Source organism: Bactrocera dorsalis, chromosome 2 (genome assembly GCF_023373825.1).
Source record: "Bactrocera dorsalis isolate Fly_Bdor chromosome 2, ASM2337382v1, whole genome shotgun sequence".
NCBI lineage: Eukaryota > Metazoa > Arthropoda > Insecta > Diptera > Tephritidae > Bactrocera > Bactrocera dorsalis.
The window spans coordinates 85656054-85673735 of NC_064304.1; the positions used below are offsets into that span (position 1 = coordinate 85656054).

At 36.5% G+C, this 17682-nt stretch overlaps 3 protein-coding genes across 3 annotated transcripts; 1 reads left to right on the forward strand and 2 right to left on the reverse strand.

Moving 5' to 3' along the window:
- The first annotated feature begins 4989 nt into the window (after positions 1-4989).
- Positions 4990-8129, forward strand: LOC105222695 (nucleolar complex protein 3 homolog). Its single transcript, XM_011200120.4, has 5 exons — positions 4990-5109; positions 5194-6118; positions 6186-6885; positions 6953-7573; positions 7626-8129. The coding sequence occupies exons 1-5, from the start codon at positions 5101-5103 to the stop codon at positions 7858-7860; spliced, it is 2490 nt and encodes an 829-aa protein (XP_011198422.2). The 5' UTR covers positions 4990-5100; the 3' UTR covers positions 7861-8129.
- A 63-nt stretch (positions 8130-8192) lies between these two features.
- LOC105222696 (uncharacterized) lies at positions 8193-9432 on the reverse strand. The gene has a single exon (XM_011200121.4). It carries the CDS (start codon positions 9171-9173, stop codon positions 8286-8288), a length of 888 nt encoding a protein of 295 aa, XP_011198423.2. The 5' UTR covers positions 9174-9432; the 3' UTR covers positions 8193-8285.
- Positions 9433-11418: 1986 nt separating this feature from the next.
- LOC105222697 (modular serine protease) lies at positions 11419-16985 on the reverse strand. The gene is made up of 7 exons (XM_011200122.3): positions 16727-16985; positions 15588-15873; positions 15010-15530; positions 14811-14952; positions 14512-14750; positions 12251-12386; positions 11419-12199 (listed from the first exon to the last, which is right to left on the reverse strand). The coding sequence occupies exons 1-7, from the start codon at positions 16818-16820 to the stop codon at positions 11686-11688; spliced, it is 1932 nt and encodes a 643-aa protein (XP_011198424.2). The 5' UTR covers positions 16821-16985; the 3' UTR covers positions 11419-11685.
- Positions 16986-17682: the final 697 nt, after the last annotated feature.

The window sequence follows — 17682 nt, forward strand, 5'->3', positions numbered from 1 at the left end:
GAATATGCTTTTTGAAAGTACGTTTGCGTTCATGAATGAAAATTTTGTTGTTGTGTAATTTACTATAAATTTTGACATCGGCAATTTGGCTGCCATATTGGTTTCTGATGCTTTTTCAAACGATTTTGTTTTTGTAGAACAATATTTGTAATTTTTGCGGGTTACATATCCACATGTGAACGCATGTAAGTACATATGTATGTTGTGTATGCATTGTTTGTGTGGGAATGTCATACAAACATATTTACATGTGTACTCATATTGTAATTATGTATGATGATTTTTGAGGCTATTGTTGTTTTTCCAGAAGAATGTTTGTATTTTTTGATTTACATGCGTACGCATACATTTTTTGTGTGAGAATGTCATACGCACATACAAACATATGTGTGTACGTAAATATGTATAGAGAAGCGCGCGCTTTTTACATTACTGAAAAATGATATCTTGATTTGAAATTGATTTGTAATTACATTCATATCTGCAGGATAGATGCGTATGAAAGTTTTAAATGATAAGAGCTGTGATTTACATATATTATTATTGTAATATATTATGATTTTAGGATATTACGATAGTAACGGGTGATTTTTTTGAGGTTAGGATTTTCATGCATTAGTATTTGACAGATCACGTGGGATTTCAGACATGGTGTCAAAGAGAAAGATGCTCAGTATGCTTTGACATTTCATCATGAATAGACTTACTAACGAGCAACGCTTGCAAATCATTGAATTTTATTACCAAAATCAGTGTTCGGTTCGAAATGTGTTATTATCGACAAATTTTGTTCAGCGATGAGGCTCATTTCTGGTTGAATGGCTACGTAAATAAGCAAAATTGCCGCATTTGGGGTGAAGAGCAACCAGAAGCCGTTCAAGAACTGCCCATGCATCCCGAAAAATGCACTGTTTGGTGTGGTTTGTACGCTGGTGGAATCATTGGACCGTATTTTTTCAAAGATGCTGTTGGACGCAACGTTACGGTGAATGGCGATCGCTATCGTTCGATGCTAACAAACTTTTTGTTGCCAAAAATGGAAGAACTGAACTTGGTTGACATGTGGTTTCAACAAGATGGCGCTACATGCCACACAGCTCGCGATTCTATGGCCATTTTGAGGGAAAACTTCGGACAACAATTCATCTCAAGAAATGGACCCGTAAGTTGGCCACCAAGATCATGCGATTTAACGCCTTTAGACTATTTTTTGTGGGGCTACGTCAAGTCTAAAGTCTACAGAAATAAGCCAGCAACTATTCCAGCTTTGGAAGACAACATTTCCGAAGAAATTCGGGCTATTCCGGCCGAAATGCTCGAAAAAGTTGCCCAAAATTGGACTTTCCGAATGGACCACCTAAGACGCAGCCGCGGTCAACATTTAAATGAAATTATCTTCAAAAAGTAAATGTCATGAACCAATCTAACGTTTCAAATAAAGAACCGATGAGATTTTGCAAATTTTATGCGTTTTTTTTTAAAAAAAAGTTATCAAGCTCTTAAAAAATCACCCTTTATTTCATATATGTACATAAGTATATAGCATATACATATGTATATGTACATGCATCCCAAATTATATAATATTTTCAAAGATGAGAAATATTTAAAAAGTAGCTTTTATTTGGACATTAACTTTAAATATTACCTTGAAAATAGGATAGCGTTGATAACGTTATTATAAAATGTTATCAATTTTGCTTGAATTTACAAAAATTCGCAAAATTATATTCATATCAATTGATATGATAGCATGTAAACGTATAAAAATATAAGCCAAAAGGCCAACATGCGTCTGTAAAAGCAATGTATATTTCAGAGCATAATTTTCATTGAATTCTCAGCTCTGTTCACTCATTTCTGTTAAAATTTCTCCTGCCGAGCCAAAAGTGGTGAAATCCACTAATAGAAAATTCATGGCTCTTGACAGTTCACACGCTTGTCCGTAGTTGAACCTTCTCTATATTGTACGTTCTCTGACTTATGTACATATATGAAATAAAGGGTGATTTTTTAAGAGCTTGATAACTTTTTTTTAAAAAAAAACGCATAAAATTTGCAAAATCTCATCGGTTCTTTATTTGAAACGTTAGATTGGTTCATGACATTTACTTTTTGAAGATAATTTCATTTAAATGTTGACCGCGGCTGCGTCTTAGGTGGTCCATTCGGAAAGTCCAATTTTGGGCAACTTTTTCGAGCATTTCGGCCGGAATAGCCCGAATTTCTTCGGAAATGTTGTCTTCCAAAGCTGGAATAGTTGCTGGCTTATTTCTGTAGACTTTAGACTTGACGTAGCCCCACAAAAAATAGTCTAAAGGCGTTAAATCGCATGATCTTGGTGGCCAACTTACGGGTCCATTTCTTGAGATGAATTGTTGTCCGAAGTTTTCCCTCAAAATGGCCATAGAATCGCGAGCTGTGTGGCATGTAGCGCCATCTTGTTGAAACCACATGTCAACCAAGTTCAGTTCTTCCATTTTTGGCAACAAAAAGTTTGTTAGCATCGAACGATAGCGATCGCCATTCACCGTAACGTTGCGTCCAACAGCATCTTTGAAAAAATACGGTCCAATGATTCCACCAGCGTACAAACCACACCAAACAGTGCATTTTTCGGGATGCATGGGCAGTTCTTGAACGGCTTCTGGTTGCTCTTCACCCCAAATGCGGCAATTTTGCTTATTTACGTAGCCATTCAACCAGAAATGAGCCTCATCGCTGAACAAAATTTGTCGATAATAACACATTTCGAACCGAACACTGATTTTGGTAATAAAATTCAATGATTTGCAAGCGTTGCTCGTTAGTAAGTCTATTCATGATGAAATGTCAAAGCATACTGAGCATCTTTCTCTTTGACACCATGTCTGAAATCCCACGTGATCTGTCAAATACTAATGCATGAAAATCCTAACCTCAAAAAAATCACCCGTTACTATCGTAATATCCTAAAATCATAATATATTACAATAATAATATATGTAAATCACAGCTCTTATCATTTAAAACTTTCATACGCATCTATCCTGCAGATATGAATGTAATTACAAATCAATTTCAAATCAAGATATCATTTTTCAGTAATGTAAAAAGCGCGCGCTTCTCTATACATATTTACGTACACACATATGTTTGTATGTGCGTATGACATTCTCACACAAAAAATGTATGCGTACGCATGTAAATCAAAAAATACAAACATTCTTCTGGAAAAACAACAATAGCCTCAAAAATCATCATACATAATTACAATATGAGTGCACATGTAAATATGTGCGTATGACATTCCCACACAAACAATGCATACACAACATACATACTTACATGCGTTCACATGTGGATATGTAACCCGCAAAAATTACAAATATTGTTCTACAAAAACAAAATCGTTTGAAAAAGCATCAGAAACCAATATGGCAGCCAAATTGCCGATGTCAAAATTTATAGTAAATTACACAACAACAAAATTTTCATTCATGAACGCAAACGTACTTTCAAAAAGCATATTCGAATCATTCACAAAATCAGATGCCATTACATGTCCCCGAGCATGCCTTGCCTACAAGCGTCTTTTCGCGACGATTTCAAAAGCTAAAATTCATAAATTGAATATATTTCTGAAATTTTATGGAAAAAAGTGACAACCCCGCAAATATATATCTAGAATAAAATTGCCACCATAGTTTATTTGCCGATTTTCAAGTCAAGAAATACATATTTCAAAGAAAATATTCAATATTCATCTGATTTATGTGTACAGTCAATCCCGGCTAAGTAGTACTCCGCTTAAATGAAAATCAAATCCCCCCCTCATCAGTTTAACAGCCTATATTATATTTTGCTGCATCTCACGGGCTTTTTTTTTTAAATACATAGAAATTATTGTTTTAAGTACCACTCGCTTAAGTATCCACACTCGCTTATGTGCCATATTATATTTTTATTTTTAACTAACTACAAATATCTGCATCTTTGATTGTGGCTCATAAACGGGATTGACTGTATTTGTCAAGGAATGTAGAAAATATTTTGTAATTCTGAAATATTTTTATGCAGCTGCGTCGATATGTATAGAAGCTCACGCACAAACATACATATTTACGCTGGTTTGTAGGCGGAGCTGTACAGCGGCAAGGAAAGCGGTGACAATCGGCGGCCATTCGTTTATTTTTTTCGGCATAGCTTGGATTTTCTACCAACAATACAATGTTTGACTTTTTTACAAAACGTGAAGTTCGGCAATTTGTTGTCCGTGGCAACGGAGTTTTTGTATGAAACAATGGGTGTGTATATTTACACACAAATTGGTGTGTAGACAAATTTACAAACATTATGCGAAAGATTCTTTCAAATTTGTTTACATGAACACGGCTTGGTCTTCAAAATGTTATCAAAACCTCTAATGCCCAATATATACTCGTACATATGAATGTATATTTGTTTAGGTAATAATGGAAATATGACTTTATTATAAATTCCAGCAGATTTAATGGAATTTATCATTAAATAGGTCAAATTGCACATACATAAGTACATACATAGCTTTGTTATCAAATATATGGAGAATATCCATAAATTGTATCCATAGCCGTTTGCGCATTGTAAATACGCGTATCTGTAAGCGTACATTTCTAAACATTAAAATTAGCATTATTTTTCTCATTTAACACTGAAAATGCTCAATTCTGCTATTTTCGACGCTCCTGTTAAATATTGGTGAAATCCACTAATAGAAAACTCAACCCCTCCTTTTGTGGTGAAATCCACTCATAGAAAACTCAACCCCTCCAAAAAGAGGAACATTTTGACAATCGGCACACCCTGAACCTTCTCTATATTTCACGTTCTCTGTGAAAATACTGAAAAACAAATTGGCTGGCAACTATAATCATAAATCTAACATCTGATATTGTTTACAAATTAAAGTGTTATAACAGCTGTTCTTGAAGTAAATGCCACTTAATTAAAAAAAGTTATATTTTTCATACACATATTTTTAGTTTTATTACAGAGTGGTAGCACTATAGCGTCAACTACAGTACACGTGCGTTTGGCTTTGATTCAATAATTATTTTGAATCAGTAAATTGTATATAAAATGGGAACGGTTTGTAAATAATATATAACTATCATTACAGTGGTTGCATTTCATTTAAAATGAAAACAATATTAACAATTTTAAAATTTACAGAAAAAGGTGAAGATTAGTTCAGTGAAACGCAACGCACATCTCAAATCTAAGAAGACCCCTCTTACCAAACAACAACAACACAAATTGGCTCAGCAGAAAGCGGCTAAGGATCGAAAACAAAATATATTCCGACAGAAGGCGAAAAGACGTGAACAATTGCCACAAAAACGAAAACAAAAGGCTGATATTTACGATGACCCACTTGATAATGACGATGATAATGTGGATCCATCTGAATTGGTTAATAACATAGCGGATATGTTGGACGGTGATGATTTGGAATATTTGCATGAGAAAGGTTTAAATAAGCAACGTAAACGTAAGAATACAGCTGTTGTTGCAGAGGAAAAAGAATCAGTGGGTTTAGAAAAAGCTTATACAAGCAAAGCAGTTGTGGACAATGAAAAGAAAAAAGTCAAAGTAAATTTGTTGCCTATAAAAAGTCGTGATGGGCAAATCATAACACGTACCGCTGAAGTAGACTACATACCTAAACCAAAGGTTAAACGTAGTGAGGAAGAGGATGACGCAGCAGAAGGAGAGGATGATGAGGTTGACGATGATGAAGACGACGTTGTTTATGAAGATAGTGATGATGATGTAGTAAATGATGTTGGCGAAGGCAGTGCCCTACCTGAACCGGAAAAAAAGTTGATTTCTACTACTGATTTGCTTATAGCGCGTCAACAGGAAATTGAGCGTCAAAAATATCGTATTGGTATAATCTGCTCTGGTTTACTTGAAAAACCAGAAGACAAAATGCGAAATTTTAATGCTCTGTATGAGCTGATGGAAGAAACAAATGCAGCTGGTACACCAAATCTTTTAACAGTACGAAAATTGGCAATACTCTCGGTGACTGAAATATTCAAAGATATTCTGCCTGAATACCGCGTAGGACAGGTGGACACTAAAATGCAAACAGGTGTGAAATTTTGAAATACTTTGACCGCATTTTTAATTTAATACATCAATATTATTATACACTTTAGTTCGCAAAGCTACTTTAGAACGTGTGACTTATGAAAACGCGCTGCTTCAACAATTTAAAAAATTCCTGCAGAAACTTGAGAAACTTACAGCAATAGTAAACAAACGTGGACAGGGACGTGTAACACCACAGGCGATTAAAATGGCTGAGGTGGCTGTGCAAAGTATGTGTGATATACTCAACGCGCATCCATATTTCAATTATGTGCAAAATGTTGCACAGCTCTTGGTCTATATGTTGAACTGTAACTATGAGAATATGCGTGAAACAATTAACAAGTGTTTCCGCACCTTTTTCGCCAATGACAAGAAATTGGATATGACACTGTTCATTGTGAGGCGCATAAACCACCTAATAAAGACCAAACTCCCAAATGTGCATGTCGAGTGCATTACGTGCTTGCTGGCACTTAAGATAAAAAATGTCAATTTAGATGCTGAGAAAGAGAATGAATTGAAACAGAAAAAGTTGGAGTCGCACAGGCAACGTTTGATGAGCTTATCAAAGAAAGAGCGCAAACGGCGGAAGAAATTGGCTGAGGTCACGAAAGAGTTAGACGAAACTCGTGCCGAAGAAAATAAGCAAACAAAACTTTACAAACTAACAGAAATAACAAAAATGGTGTTTACAATTTATTTCCGAGTTTTGAAAAACGATCCAACGTCGAAGGTGCTGAGTGCCATTTTAGAGGGTTTAGCAGAGTGAGTAAGCGAATTTTGTTTTTTTTTAGTTCAAATAATATATATTTTTTTTTATAACATCCAATAGGTTTGCGCATGTCATCAATTTAGATTTCTTCTCTGACCTCATCGATGTGTTGAATCGCATATTAGAGGAAATGGATCTTGGTTACCGTGAACAATTGCATTGCATAAAAACGATTTTCGTTATACTCTCAGGTCAAGGTGAAGTGCTGAATATTGATCCAATACGTTTCTACCAACACTTCTACAAAAATATGCTTACTGTGAATGCGGGAAAAAATCATGAAGACTTCCGCATCATACTCGGTACTTTAGATGAAGTTTTGGTGAAAAGAAGACGCAATATGAGTCAGCAACGTTTAATGGCGTTTATAAAACGTTTGCTTATGCTTAGCTTGCATTTATTGCATCATGGTACATTAGCCACCCTTGGCACAATAAAAACCACCTTCCAACTAACATCGGTATTAGACGTGTTACTGGATACAGACACCAGCGTAGGATCGGGTAATTATGATCCGGAATTGGATGACCCCGAGTATTGTAATGCTTCAAGCACGGCGCTATATGAGCTTACTATATTGTCTCGCCATTACCATCCAACGGTGCGTAAAATGGCTATGCACATAGCCAATGGGGTGCCGGCATCTGGAGAAGGGTCCCTACCACCAGAAATTGGCAAACTGTGAGTATTAGAAGCAGCTGTAAGTTTATATTTTATGACTCTTCTCTTTTAGATCCTCTCATGAACTATACGATCAGTTTAATAGCACGCAAATGGTGTTCAACCCAGTTATACCGGTGCCGAAGAAGACTGACCCAAAAATTAAAAAAGGCAGACAACAATTTATCAATTCTGATTTCAAGCCATTTTGCAAAACCTTTTTGGAAAGCGGAACGCTGCCGAAGAAAACAAAAAATAAAGCCTGTCCAAATTTTAATTTCTACGATGCTCTTGTGAACAATTGTTAGCTTATTTGTATATGTAAAATAAAAAGGTTTTTTGTAATATACGGCTTTATAAAATAATGCTGGCAATCATAGTGTACGTAGACAACCACAAAAAATGATAGATTGATTCAGTTCAGTTCAATTCAATTTCATTTATTGTTGTTAAATGTGTCGAAATAAAATAGGCATATTCCTACCAGTGATTGTGCAAATTTCTTTTAAATTACACTTAATAATTATATATCATAATAATAAATTAATACATTATGAGAATAATAAAATACATTTTTTAATATACCGGCAAATGATTGTAATAAACTATTGTGAAAGGTATTATATATATACGTATATACATCTTTAGGTAAAATTAAAAAAAAAAATCCATTTTATTCCTTATGTAAATTATAGATGCCATGCATGCTTGTTGGGCTCGATTGCTTCCGTTGTCAAAAGAAATTTGGTAATTGTCCATGATTATGAAATAGTGCTTCTTCCAAACAGATGAAAAGCCTATTGCTATAACGGTACTCGAGCGCTATGGACGATATTTCATCCACGAGGAATAGGAATTGAGTTTCATCTTGGTCATCGGTACATACTTTGCTATCTGCAATAATCCAATAATCGGTACGCAATTTCGGTATGTGCAAACGGATTTGCAACAAAAATTTCATTGGATCATTTATAATCCCAGTGTATATTACACTGTAACAATATAAGCGACCAGCACTTGCCTCCAAAGGATACAGCGATACACTACCTAAAGCCGACATTTTTCCAACGCAAGCCTGCAAGCATCCAAATGCAAATGCATCCTCACAGAGAATATTTATATACGTGTTATTATGATTCATGCTATAGAAAATAGGCGTCCCTTTTTTCGGCTTTTGATATTTCTCAATTGCGTTAAGAATCACTGAACGCATAAATTTGAATGCTTCTTTTGTTATTGGACTATTATTCGCCAATGTTATTTCTGCCACAATAAATTCTTTTTCAGCTATTGTTTTAGAATTTTGCGGAGTCTCCGAGTCTATGAGCATTTGTAATAAGCATATCTCGGTGCGAAACTGTACGGCTAGGTCGTACAGCATACCAGATAGAGCTGGTACCTGGGGACTATTTGTATTGACTCCGAGAGAGTTCTTGTTGGGTACGGTTTTAATTGCGGCTTGAATTTTATTAACTGCCATTTGAACTGCAGCCCGTTGAGCTTCTCTTTCACGTTTACGTAGTCGTTTTCTTTGTTTTTTTGTCAAACCAGCCAAATTATTTGTAAATGAGACCTGCGGTATGGAATAGCCAGATAAAGTCGTTTGGTGCGTCCCCTGCATTATTTTAAAATTACTTTTCACTTTAAAAGTGTTTTTGAAAACTTTAACGCCAACAATTCGTGTGCACTGGCGAGTCGATCTTTGTTAATGCCTATAGCTCTGTTTTGAGATCTTACGTGTAAATTTTTTTGCTGGGCGCGAAAAATAAAAATGTATTACTAATATAACCACAACGTTAAGATTACTTGAAATAGGGAAGCAGCGATCACTTTCCCAAAAAAGTGTGGACAACTTTTGTAAGCACGCCCCGCAAAAATTTCTTTCAAATTTGTTTTTGTCGAATAAACGTTATTTTCAATCACTATTCACAATAGTGCGTTTTATGTGTACCATAAACGTTCGAAAAAGAAAAAATACTTAGCAAGTCGTGATATAACTTGTGTCGCATGAAAATAACATTGAAATTGTCGAAATCAGTTGATCCCTCAATATTACATACATATGTAAATGTAAGTTTGCTGAAACCGTTTCACCGATACTCATGAAATTTGTCAATAACTTCATACTAGTACCTGTAGGACATATTAAAAAAACAAGAAAAAACGTAAACTTCGACTGCACCGAAACTGTAATAGGGTATAAAAAGATATTTTCTGGAGTTTGATTGTTCAGTCTTTATGGCAGCTACATGTAATATAGTGGAGAATTGAGTCATGTGTAGAGGTTCACGAAAGTGAGGAAAGTAATTTGAGCACCGTTCACTTCAGAGTGTCCAGAAACGATTCTTTTACATTCAGTCTTCATAACGAAACATCCTCAAATGAATTGAAGCTGATCGAATTCTTCGGGGCCCGAAATATGGTTAACAGTAGTACTAGATTCCAGCATAAGAAAATTCATCAAGCTATCTGACTGCCTCCGGTCGAAAAGCCACCAACCAGATCGATCACGTTGTGATAAACGGAAAACACGCCTGCAGTGATTTAGACGTTTACAGAAAAAAACTCACTTCAACAAACACAAGGAAGGTTCGACATTTCTCGACGTTGCAATCACAACAGATAGCCGGACGATTTTCTACTCGACTTGCACTTCTCCTCTCTGCGAACGCTCATCAGCAACTCGGTATAACGGAACTGTGGGACGGCATATCAAGTTCCTTACGTACGGCTAAAAACGAAGCCATTGGTTTTCGGAAAAGGCAAAAGAATAGCTGATACGATGAGGAGTGCCCACCTCACAACGTTACAATCAACCACAACACAGGCGGGATGGAATAGATACCGAGAGTTGAAGAGGGAAGCGAGACGGATTTGTGCGATAGGCCGAAATGCGTGAGTACGAAGAGTTTGATAAGCTGGACGATAGGGTTACTGCTCGAAAATTCTACGAAAAGATGCAGTGACTAACATAAGACTTGCAAATCGGGGAATAATTTTGGAGAACCCCCAGCGGAGATCTAGTGGCCGATGTTCACAGTATACTGAAGTTATGGAGGGAACATTTTTCCAGCCTGATGAAAAGTAGTGAAAGGTCGAAGATGTCTGGAGATGACGAACCCGATTCCCCAATCGATGATGATGGAATAGATGTCTGATTGTCTCATTGCGTGACTATGATGAGATTCGAATAGAAATTATCTGCCTGAAGAACAACAAAGCGGCAGGGGCCGATGGATTACCGGCCGAGCATTAATTTCTTTGCAAAAATATGCTCTGCCCAATTGATCAAAAGGGGACTCCACAATCTGCGCACACTACCGTGGGATAAGCCCTCAACATCGCATATAAGGTTCTATCGAGCGGATTGTGTGAAAGTGTAAAGCCCAGAAAGTGTCAGAATGTTTCCAACCCCTCTTCTTTCATAAAACTTCGACCATTTGCGGTCGATTAGTGAGGACAGATACTCATTGAACAACTTTGATCGCATTTTCAGCAAAATTTCAGCGTGACCCTGTTTGGGCTTCTTCATATACAGTAAGTAACTATATATGTATGTATGGAGTGGTCTTCGGAGCAATGCACCTGTCTGCTAGTTGTAGAATGGCATTAAGTACCATTTTCGGTGTAGTTCGCAGAGCACCGGAGATGTCGATGAGAGCTGCTCAAGTCTTAGTGAGTGAAATCTTTTTCAGCGCCCTCCAACAGCCGAATACACCATAGAAAACTATTGGCTTGATTACGGTTTCTTATAGTCAAAACCAACCTACAGCAGTATAAGACCTTCTGTACTCTCCTCAATACTTGGTTTGTAGATAAATTTGGTTAAAAAAGTTTCTTTTGTTGTAAAAAATATAGCACATCACTTTTAACGGTGGAAGACATTTTATTTTGGGTCCTTAGTAAACAAATAAAGCTTCTATTAAATTTTTTTAAAAACACATACAAACTAATGCTTAATTTCTGTACACATGTACATATGTATGTGTGTTTGTAAAAATATTGCTTGAGTACAAAAATCTAAAATCTTAACAATAATTTATTTCCTATAATTTCGTGCAAAAAAAGGTACTGCATATATGTGCAAGTATATGCACGTACAACAATACCTCTTATTTTCATGTCGAAAAGTTTTAATTTAAGACTTCTCCCCTATCATCATCTATGGAAAGCTTTATTTCTTGATAATATTGCACATTGGTAAGCGCTATAAGGCTATCCCTGCCGCAACCGCTTTTGCCTAATGGGGCGTGACTTATTACCCCCACCAAGTGATATCGTCCGTGGATATATCTGACGAAACCACCACCACTATCGCCTTGACAAATATCGCCTGAGGTTCCTTTGCGCACAACACAAAACTTATCATCCGGCAAATCATACTGTTTATCATTGCTGCTTAACCTCTCTATGCAACTGTGATAGGACACCGTGGTTACTTCTACTTTCTGAAAGACGTCGACATTGTTACTGCTCTCTGTGGGACCCCATCCAACTATGAAGCCATCGAGGTCATTCGGCACAGTGGCGGCTTCCAAAATGCGGGGTTGAAAGCAAATTGGCTTCACGGTACGATCGAATGTGAACGACTTCTCTAAGGTAATAATCGCAATATCCCCGTTAAAATTATCTTTGGGACCTTTATAACTAAAACGACACAATCATTGTTTTCTCTTCACTATTATTAAGTATACTCACGATTTTCGAATAGTCACATTGGTGACATCGATACCATCAGCGCTAATATAAAGATTTGCCATCTTGGCTGGAGACACTTTGAAACGCCAATTTTCGTACCGTGTCTTATTGGCTTCATCATAGACGCAATGGGCGGCTTTATACAGTAAAAATAGAAGAATATGTTCTAAATGAGGCACATATACAGGCTTCTATATAAATGAGTTTAATTCTTGTATTATCATAAAATATAATATAGTTCTCTTCGAGATTTAAATGTCCATATTAAAGCCAAAAGAACCTACAACAACAATTGAAATCGGAAGATAACCCCGCTCAGTCCCCATATAACGGCACTGTTAAAAACCACTAAAAGCGCGATAAATCAATAACTAAATATGCCAGAGGCATTAAATATTACCCCCCATATGGTATGAGAGGGCTTTAAGGGGGAATTTTCAAAAAATTTAAAAAGGCAGTTCAGAGTTCGTGGAAGTACAATGCCAAACATGAAACGCGATTTTTTCAAAAAGTGTTTTCAAAGTCGGCGACCAATTTTACTCGAAAACGGTTTAGTTTCATGTTTTTTTTTCTTAAATATGATTTTTAGTAATTAATCGAAGATTTTTTCTTATCGATAGTTAATTTTTTTATAAACAATTTAAGGCCGAAATATGGTCAAGAATTTTTTTTTTTTATAAAACGCGATTTTGTCTAAAAGTTTTATTTTGCTTATTCCTTCGGTTAATTCCTAAATTATCAGCTGTCGACTTGTATTTTTAGGATTGTCAACACTACATAAATGGCGGCAAATTTAAATATAGGATAGTCGAAAAATTCTTTTCGTATTTCTAATCAAATTTCAACTTATTTTTATTTTGAATTTAGAATGAACTTTAATGAACCAAATATGTACCATTTTGGTCGAGCACTCTTTGCCATTTTTCCGCTAGAGACATTATTCGATCAGTGTAAAACTTTTCTGGTTTCTCAATGAAAAATTGCGACAAGTAATTTTCACAGGCTTCTTCTAAAGTAAAGTTTACGCCATTAAGCGAGTTTTACATTGACCGAAACAAATAGTAGTACGATGGTGCAAGGTCAAGGCCATATGGTGGATGCTTCAAAACTTCCCAGCCAAGCTCTAGCAGTTTTAGCCGAGTCATCAAAGATTTGTGTGGTCTAGTGTTGTCCTGATGGAAGACGAAGCCCATTCTGTTGATCAGTTTTTTTCGATTGCTTGTTTCAATCTCATCAGTTGTTAACAGTAAAATGTAGAATCAATCGTTTGACCAGGCTGGAGCAGCTCATAGTGGATGATTCCTTTCCAATCACACCAAACACTCAGCATTACCTTTTTCAATCTGGGCTTTGCGACCATTTAAATATTATGATCGTATTTGTTCCACTTTTCGCCTTCTGTTACCATTCGCTTCAGAAATGGTTCGATTTCATTTCGTTTCAGCAAAGAATCGTAAATGTTAATTCGGTCCATTAAATTTTTCACAGACAATTCATGTGGTGTTCAAACATCGAACTTCGTTTTGAGGTAAGCTTTTTTAAATGGTTCAAAACCTTTTGATGATGAATGTTAAGTTCCTTAGCGATATTATGGCTGCTTGTGTGATGGTCGTGGTCAATCTTTTTCATAATTTCATCGACTTTTTCAACGATAGATCGCCCAGAACGAGGTGCATTTTTCACATTGAAATTTCCAGAACGGAAGCGAACGAACCATGGTTGTGCTACACGAACTGATACAGCATCGTCTCCGTAAACTTCACACAATTAATTGGTGGCTTGCGTGGCATTCTTCCCTTTTTTTATACAAAAATTTATATTTTATTTCTTCATTATTTTCTGTAATTTTTGAACAGCTGCGACTTTGCCTACTTAACTTGGGTGTTTAGGGAGCCGGGTAGTTTGGATCTATTGTCTAATTGACATATTTGCCAATATTTGCTCACTCTGTTCTAGTATGTTATAACAATTATATTATAGCCTACCGTTAAATTTTGAGTTCTCCCCAGGACCAGGAACGTTAAAGAATGGAATTCGTTTTTTGAATGGACAAAACAGTTGCACAGAACCATCTTTAAAGCAGAACATCGCTTTTCACATTGACAATTAGTTTCAGAATATTATTTTTAAGGAACAAGACCTGGAACTTATCTGCTTGATATACAAGATTTTAACTGAAAAATGCTCTGCAAATATTTAAACCATTGCGAAATAATAAACTCGGATCGCAACCTTTAGCCTCTCCTTATTTAACAATTTACCTGTCACGACGAGGCGTTTAGAAACTATGGATCCGCCACAAATACGCTTAAATTCCTTATCGTTTACGTTTAAATATATGCCCACATGCCAAGGAGCCTCAGCAATTTTAATCTCTACGCCATTGCGTGCATATGGCAATCCAAGTTGTTGCACATGTCCACATTGAATTTCGCATGGTGTTCTCGGATGATTCCAATTGTACTTATTTGTACAGTGTAAAGTTGTTATTTGGGCGAAACTAAAATGTCATGAACATTTTTGATTGCGAGAACGATGAATTGCGAAAATATTTACTTACTATTTTTTCTCATATCCTGGTGCACACTCGATTTCAGCAATAGTGTTTGGTCTAATTTTATCACATACGACAGGCGCATTGTCGATGAAGCAAGTGGCCACAGTAGATTTATCCTCATGTAGCATCGCTGCATCGCAGTATTCTATGAATAAACAAAAACATTTTTACGGGTCCGAAACCATCTTGAAAATTTACTCACCGCGATTGGTGCAGACTGGCAGCCGTTTGTGCCAACCGTCGTTTGTGCAGAGCAACACGTCTTCTCCGTCTAAACTGTAGCCGGGTTGACATGCAAAATTAACAAGTACATTTGCTTGCACACTGGAACCGACGGCTATACTCGTACCCAAGTATACATTCGTGATTATTGCATTTGCAAGATTGGCAGGTATTTGACACTTATTTCCAATTTGTAAAGCTGTTTGTGTTGTAGGCTTCTCCGTTGCTTTCGGCGTTGGTCGTACGCCGGAACCTTTTTTTCGTATTCCCCCACATAGAGCGTACGATTCGTCCGAACCGTCGTGACACTCTACGGTGCCATTACAGGCGGCTTTACCCTCAATACAGGCACCGTAGGCGCATCTATAAGCGAAGGACTGGCACGTAAATGGTGCGCATTTTTCCAAGGTCTCGTCTTCTCCCTCCGGGCAGTCGCGTATGCCATCACATAACTTATCACTATCTATACATACACCATTTTTACACTGCATTTCCGAATCACTGAAATATTACGAAACTAAATCCGTGACTTTAGTATAGAATTTTGTAAGTATTTACCCACATTGACCGCGTATCGCCATGTTCAATTCGGTACTTGTCATTTGGCATATGACTGGCAATTCGTCCGAGTTATCTGCACAGTCCTGTTTTTGATTGCAACGAGTTTTACCCGTAATACAGGCGCCATAGGCACAACGAAATGCGAAAGTGGGACATGTTGTATTGGTGTAGCAGTTGTTTATAGTTTCATCCGAGCCATCGGCACAATTGATAATACCATCACAGAGATATTCACTTTCCAAGCAGTCGCCATTGTCACAGCTCCAATCGCATTCTGTTCTCTCTAAAGTTATTGAATAAAAAGGAGTTATTCTGGGTACTAATTTTGGAACTAAACCGGGGGGACTCTGAACAATTAAACATTTTCGTTAGGTAGATAAAATTTCAAGAGTGCGTTTGTACTGCAAATGTACTTACATATGTTGAAATTGAAGAATAACCAGATCTTGGTTTTGGTACAAATACAGTTCAGCAGTTGTTTCTATGAAGTTGACTCAGTTTGAAATTGGTTCTTCTGTTTTCTAGAAGTGCATGTATAAATTGGCTATTCATTGTCGGTACGACTGGAAATTTTAAACTAACGGACATTTTTTTTGGTAAAAATATTCAGTTTTCATAGTAGTATTTATTCTACAGATATCAGTGATAAAAGTTTAAAAACTGATACCAAATAGAAGAACCATTGCTTCTGGTTTCATAAAATGAAATGATTGTGTATTTTTCATATAATCGAATGTGAGATAAAGCAGACATACAAGATCTCTTTTTTTATTTAGTTGGAAATCCCAACTTGGCCTATCGTGTTCTTGAATGCAGAGAACTGTAGCAGCCGACGCAGAAGAAAAAACCATGAGCTCCGCTTTAAATGTTGAGTCTGTTTACGGTGTTTTCGTATAAGTGCAATTTATTTACGAAGAGGCACACGCATACATATGTATGTATGTATGTTTATAAGTGCCTTTATGATTCTCTTAAATCTCTTTACAATTTGCAATAATTTGTGCTTTACACAAATGAGTCAACAAACAACAAAATACTAAGAATACGCCACTTTTCCATAAATTTCATAAATAGATTAAGAAAGATAACTCAAGCACAAAACAAAAGTTTTACAATTTCTTTTAATTTTTACTTACGAAGGTGACCGCCGCCGATAATTGCCAAGAACGCTATCAAATATATATTTATCTGCTTTTTGAATGAAAAATCAGCACCATCCAAGCCCAGCATAATTTACAACTAAAATCACAATTGCTCAGTGATTTAAATATGTTAGTTTTTTGGAGCTTAACACTGCTGTTTCTCAGAGTCTCTGTCACACGATAACTTTTAACAGAGCTTCACAACCGCCACTTGAAACATCGTCGAAATCTCGAAAGCTACTGAAGCCGCCGGTTTGTGCTCAGCTTCATTCTCAAATGTACGAAAGCCAATATACAATTATACATAGTAGTGCACATGTATTTGCATATATGTGAAGATAGATATGTATGTAACTACACACATATGTGGATTGATAAGCAGCTTTTTAGCTATGGAGACACCGTGAGCGTAAAGAGAGCTCGAGTTTAGAATTTTCAAATGCTAATAACTGATATTTGCTCTCAATTGTAAGTGCTTTTGTTTTGTTTTGATAATCCAATGGCTTCAATCTCTTGTACCTGTATTTATAAAGCATGAAAGTAAAATTATATATCTGGTTCTGCCGAAAGTTCTCAAGGGTTCGGCCGGAATAGGAGCACGTATTGTTTGTATTGGCATTGACGATGCTGCTCGAACCGCAGACTTTTTGAGACCCTCCAAATTTTTATGAGATATTTGACAGGCTATGTTTTCCAACTATGATCACATTCTTCATTCGATTTCCAGACGACCGATCATCTGCAGTTATGAAAGCTGGATATACTGATTTTAACCCACTGCTGGGGTTTAAACCTAGTGTGCTGGAGCGGAATCGTGCTGAAAGCTCCAATGCTCTCCATCGAAGAGAGTTTTTATGGTAATTTTCATTTGATAACTTGATACTTTGTCTGTAGCAGGCGTAAGATATGTTTTATGACTTGGCGATCTTCGTGTACTGAAAGAAATAGAT

Bases quoted from the DNA above. Each gene is read 5' to 3' on its own strand.
- LOC105222696 (XM_011200121.4), bottom strand. From the start codon at position 9,173: ATGCAGGGGACGCACCAAACGACTTTATCTGGCTATTCCATACCGCAG.
- LOC105222695 (XM_011200120.4), top strand. The intron at 6,886-6,952 runs GTGAGTAAGCGA...AACATCCAATAG, and splicing joins ATTTTAGAGGGTTTAGCAGA to GTTTGCGCATGTCATCAATT. The intron at 7,574-7,625 runs GTGAGTATTAGA...CTTCTCTTTTAG, and splicing joins CCACCAGAAATTGGCAAACT to ATCCTCTCATGAACTATACG.
- LOC105222697 (XM_011200122.3), bottom strand. From the start codon at position 16,820: ATGCTGGGCTTGGATGGTGCTGATTTTTCATTCAAAAAGCAGATAAAT. The intron at 14,751-14,810 runs GTAAGTAAATAT...ATGACATTTTAG, and splicing joins CCAGGATATGAGAAAAAATA to TTTCGCCCAAATAACAACTT. The intron at 12,387-14,511 runs GTAAATTGTTAA...TACTGTATAAAG, and splicing joins TAAACGCCTCGTCGTGACAG to CCGCCCATTGCGTCTATGAT.